Genomic DNA, 6,000 nt, shown 5'->3' with positions numbered 1-6,000 from the left:
ACAGTTTAAATGAATGAACGCTTAAAAAAAATGTCAATAAAGAGATGTGCGGCTTTCACAACTTAAACTTCTTAACGTTGAAACTAATTCAACTGCTGAAGAATTTCAACACGCCATCGAGTGAGTGAGTGCTTGTGGTTTAACATCGAACTTAACAATTTCTCATTCATATGACAACGAAGGAATCCTTAGACTGCATGTGAAGTGCCTCCTTGTTGCAGGACGGATTTCCACAGCTCTTTTATCTTGTGGGGCTTCACTGAGACGCTTTACCGAAGGCAAGTAAGCGGCCCACCCTAGCCATTATACTGATACGGGTCAACCAGTGGTTGCACTATCCCCTTCATGCTGAATGCCAAGCGAGGAAGCTACAACTTCCTCTTTTAAGGTTTTATGTGTGACTCGACCCAGGATTGGCGATGGATCTGCCGTTCTAGCATAATGTTGTCCGCCGTTGTATAAGTGAGATATTCTTAAGTGCGACGTAAAACATTAATTGAATAAATTACTCAAATTATTTTTAAAAATCTGGTGGGCTCTCGCTTGCGGAACGGATATACTCTGTGCTGAACGTCACGGTTGTTTGATCGAAGGGTGCATGTTTTTTTATCTTCTTCGTCCTCCGAGAAGTGTGAATTGATGGAAGCTATGACAGGTTTGAAGAGCAACTGATTTCTGGTAATCGTCTGATGGCTTCGTTCAGCTGTGGCCATACTGCTACTGGCTTATCACAAGCTTGTGACAGGTCCCATTTGAGATTCTTGTGAATGTGTGAGTTCTGGCAATTGTGTGGAGACTTGCGTAATCTAGCAAAAATCAGTAACAGTAGCCCGTCAGGCCAGAGACTTTGTTTGGATTCGGTGACATGCCTTGTTCAGAGAATGTGTAACCATAGAAGTCTAGTTGAACAAACATGTCTGTGGATTTCATCGCAAAGTTGTTTGAAAGTAGATTCCTGTCTCTGTTGGTTTGAACCCATGATAATTATGTCATTAGTGAGATTTACATCGCCAAAGTATTATAGTTATGTATTTCAGGTTACATGTCAGTGTGTGTGTGCAGAGTTATCCACCCTGCCTGCAAGGGGGGCGCTCTGGCCTGTTTTCTCTCTCTTCCTGTTGTGTTGTTGGACTGCGTTTGGTATTGTGCATTGTGAACGAAAATACAGTTCAACCTTACTCATACACGATCATCTCGCTTGTGGTTTTATCGCTGTAATATCGGGACTCCTCCTACCGCAACTGGCGCAGCATGTGGTATGTCGAAGAGAACCTCTTCGATGGCGTGTTGAAATACGTCAGCAGCTGAATGAGTGAAGAAGTTTATAGCGAAACACTTCATCATGGGTTGAGAATGTTGTAATGTAGCGGGATTCTATCTAATTCTAGCTGACGATACCCTGAGTTAAGGTCTAATTTCGAGAGATCTTTACCGTTGTGTAGGTCTATGACGTCATCAACTTTCGCAGCCACGTGACATTCCCTCTGTATGGCAGTGTTTGGTGCTAACTCACAAAGTCACAATTTGATCAGGGTTTTGGTCTGGCAACAATTGGTGAAACGCATGGTGTACAGTCAAATGAAGGCAGCGATCAATAGTTAAGGGGTATTTTCTTTCAAAGTGGTCGAAATACTTACATCACTCGTCGCGAAATGTCATAATGTGAGAATACATGAATTACGACAGACGAGCAAGAGTTAGGGAGACATCGGTGACTTGCATTGGCAGGCACGATACGCACGAGAGAGAAATATCTGTGTCGAGATACACACACTCGTGCATACACGGTCACATATAAATAGTAACTTTGATCATAACTATGGTCACTACCCCAACCAGACCTGATACATGCTTTTCCCCGGGCTCCCTGACGTCGACTGATGCAGACGCTTTAACCATTAAGCCGTCGAAGCGGTCTAATTTGTTTATATATGATATACCCGTGAAAGTCATCTGATCCCTGACAGAATTGATGCTATGAAATGCTTTTTCGAGTCCTTGAACTTCCACAAAGTTTGAGAAAAATTTTTAAAAAAAAGCCAGTATTTAAATAAAAGCCAAAAAGTAGCCACTTCTATTCAAAAGAGACAAAATTCTGATATATTTTTAACTGGGTGCAAATTAACAGTGTTGAAATTTATAGTCCATCAACAACCTAAAATGTCTGTGTGTATAGCAGTGTTACCGAGTCAGTGCCCATTCACTCTTCAGTTCGTAGGCAAATCGTGTATCAAATTGCCCGAATTGCGCATGTGTAGCCCGTATACACACATCGAATGACCCCTCTTCTTCTTATGACGGAACAATTGATAAATACTACATAAAACCCAAGCATACATTAATAGTACGTCCACATCACTGATTCTGCTTGGCCAACAATGGCTTTGAGGTTTCTCCAGAAAAAACACTGTTCCTCATGTTTGGTGGTCCACTTCAGGGAGGTGATCTTGTGCCAGAGATTTCTCAGCGCTCTTGACGAACTGGAACGTCCTCCATCAGTACACAGATGATAACGTCGTCCCTGCCTTCCTCCAGGCATTTCATGCCGGCATATTCGATTTCCAGATGACCGTATGGGGATTTAAGAAACCGGGGACTCATGATTAGCAAAATCCTGCAACCCTTCTTCATTTTGTCTACGATGTTTTCATGAATGGGTTTTCCAGGAATGAAATCTCTGTCATGAACACACAGTCGGACAGCATCTTCCACCAACTCAAGTTTTGGCCGTAATTGTCGGATGACCCATTCGTACTCGTCAGAAGTGTAGGCCACAAAGGCGTCGTAAATGTATTCATGGTCAACAAACATGTTCTCGGGAAGAGTCAGTTTAGTATACAACCAGTATCTGAGGTTTTATCGGTAACGATACATCCCTGTGGAGAGCAGGACTAAGATAAGTAAATACTAACCATTGAGATAATCAGATAAGTATGGCTGGCGCATTTGACTTAACTGACGCAAAATCAGTTAAGCATTCTTGGAAGTCTTCCAGAGAAACCCACGTCCCGTTGGGCAAGAAACATTTATATTTGTCGGCATTATCCAAATTCGCCTTTCTCTGAAGAAGCCATCGAACAAATAAAATTATATCACAAGAAAACTAACGGATTTCCCCTCAAGACCCGAAAAGGGTGTGCACTATCGCCTTGCAATATTCATGCGTCAAATTTTCTTATTTCTACAGAGCTGAAATAGGTAATGTTGAATGTCATATCCAGTTTGTGCAGTTTACTGAGATGCGATACGGTGCTGGGAAGACGCTGCAATTTGTTGTTGGACAAATAAACTCTTTTCAGTTTCTGATTTTTCTCAAATAGTTCCGGATGTAAAAATGTCAGATCAGTATTAGACAAATCAATCTCCTCTGAATCGATCTGATGGATGAAATGGTCAGGGGTAGAAGTTTTCCATTCTTGGCGACAATTGGATAAATTAAGGGTCGTTAATTGTCCAAACTTGATGAAGCATTCCAGTTGTATACCTTCGCATATGGCATCTGAAACATCTAGGTGGGTCAAATTTCTTAGTCCGGGACCAAGCATCACAAAGCATATGTCTAGGTCTATGAAGGCAGCCCCCAAATACCGAAGATGTGGGTATCAAGTGAAAGTTAAATCAGTTTTCACGAGATTCTCAAAACCACACCAGGTTTGGTGGAATAGTAATGCTATAGTCCTGATGATTTTAAGGAGTTCTGCATAGAACCTTTGCCATCAGCGATCACAGACCGACGTCGACTGAGGTCAAGGTATTTCAGCCTTGGGAAGAAGCTCAGATATGTCATCACCTTTCTTGGCCAGAAGTTAATGGTATGGTAAGACATGTTGAGACGTTCTAAGCAGTAATGTTGAAATAGTATTGGATTTTCGGGCGGATTTTTAAAGGAAATGTCATTCTCAGACAGGTCCACTGAACGAACACAGATTTTACTCATGTATATGACGTCAGACTCCGCCAACTGCGGCTGTCGGAATCCACGTACACAATTAATTTTTATTATCGTCATATTTTTTTGCAGACCACTCAACGACAAAAGCACCACGCCTTCGTCAAGAAAATGGTTATCGCTAAGGTCGAGAACTTCCAGCGAGGTCAAACGTTCAAAAGGTCCTGTCTCAATAAAGGAAAGTTGACTGAATTATCTCTAGTTCTTTGACAGCAATTTTTACAAGCGACATGAACGTTTCACTTTTTAAGAAAGCCCATGAACATCTGCAACGAGACAAACTGACATCCCTTGTAGAGATCCTAGTCAAATCTGTTAGCCTTTCAAATCCTACACCAAAAATAAATTTGGGATCGAAATCTAGAAACAGTGAAACTAGAGTCTCTAGTCTGCTGAATGACGTATATCTGCTGCTGCCCAGTGACCAGGCCCCGTACATCCCTGAATACGTATCACTTTTAAACACAAAAGAGGTCCAAATAACAGAAGTGTGAAAACCTTTTTACCAATGGGCAACGAGTTATCTGACAAATTCAAAGAAACAAGAATTCCAAGTCCTTGAAACGCCTCCGGCAGGAGAGCTGTCAGTCTGTTGTGGGACAAATCCAGCGTCTGCAAATTGGATGCAGGCGAGAAAGCGTGATTTGTAATCTGTGTTATTTTGTTAAAACTCACACCTCTGTTATTCAACAACTTGAATACTTGCAGAAAACTCCCCGGTGTGAACAAACGTCAATACTCCAAACGTAGAGTTCAGCAAATGTTTGTTTCTGTCAAGTGACACCTGGGATCTTCCAAGCCATAAACTGTTGTCATGACGACAAAGATGACTGTTGATATATATTGCGCCATGATTAATAATTCTCACAATGTTTCGCTCTGTGTTTGTAACTTAGAATGTATTCTGCTTCTGCACGTCCCTAGGAATACACCTGCAAAAGAGTAAAATTTATTTATTTATTTGATAGGTGTTTAACGGCATACTCAAGAATAATTCACTTATACGACGGTGGCCAGTATTATGGCGGGATGAAAACGGACAGACACCCGGGAGAAACCCACGACCATCCGCAGGTTGCTGGGAGACCATCCCACGTACTCCCTGAGAGGAAGCTAGCATAAGCTGGACTTGAACACATAGCGACCGCATTGGCGAGAGGGCAATAAAATGACGACAGGGATAATAAAGGCGGTAGATTCGAACCCAGCTCTCGAACCAGGAGTGTTCATAACGATTATATTTTCAAGCGTTTTTGCTTTTCAAATTAACACTTATACATTATTTCCTTAACCTGTGAATTCAGCTAGATCTTTTCCTTGAAACTCAACTTAAAAAAAAATATTACTTGTACTTTTAATTGAATCTAAGTTAATTAAGAAATTTATTGCCGGTTGTCAGTGTGCACTCTCAGAAAGTGTCGCTAAATACAGTGATACTGACAACATCTACTCTTGTAATACATGAGAATGGGCTTCGGGCTTTTGAATCAACAAGGAAGTACATCTATATATTTCATTGCCAGCACGTGAATGATATGTGTTATCGCGTCTAAGTGTGTAATTATATTAATAATTATCAGAATATGTATTTTGTTGTATATGTTTTCCATTTTGCTATATATGTATTCAGTGACAGAATAAACTATATAGTATCACTCAGACAACTCAGACTTTTCTGTTAAAATTAACAAAGTATTTATTTTAGTGTACCAGTCCGAACTGGACGATTTAAGGCAACCACGGAACTAAGTATGTACATTGCTTTGTATATAGATTTGCAATTTAACTTTGTTTTAAAAAAAGAGAAAGGAAGTCGAGCGTTGATTGATTGATTGGTGTTTTACGCCGTGCTCAAGAATATTTCACTCATACAACGGCGGCTAACATTATTGCTGGGAAAAATCCACAATCATGTTGTTATTGTCACCAAGCCGCCATAAGGACTGAGATTCGGGGGTAGGAGAAAAGTATAGAGAAGCTAATTACGTACATATATCTGTATGTACCTTATACGTAACCAGTTCATGAACAACATTTTCAAAACGCATATT

At 40.8% G+C, this 6,000-nt stretch overlaps 1 protein-coding gene across 1 annotated transcript; it reads right to left on the bottom strand.

The window, feature by feature from the left end:
• Positions 1–2,463: 2,463 nt before the first annotated feature.
• On the bottom strand, positions 2,464–2,811 carry LOC135464440 (toll-like receptor 6). The gene has a single exon (XM_064741865.1). It carries the CDS (start codon positions 2,809–2,811, stop codon positions 2,464–2,466), a length of 348 nt encoding a protein of 115 aa, XP_064597935.1.
• Positions 2,812–6,000: the final 3,189 nt, after the last annotated feature.

This window comes from Liolophura sinensis, chromosome 4 (assembly GCF_032854445.1).
Source record: "Liolophura sinensis isolate JHLJ2023 chromosome 4, CUHK_Ljap_v2, whole genome shotgun sequence".
NCBI classification, from domain to species: Eukaryota; Metazoa; Mollusca; class Polyplacophora; order Chitonida; family Chitonidae; genus Liolophura; species Liolophura sinensis.
Note: the sequence above shows the minus strand (reverse complement) of the source record. Positions and strands in the feature narration are given on the sequence as shown.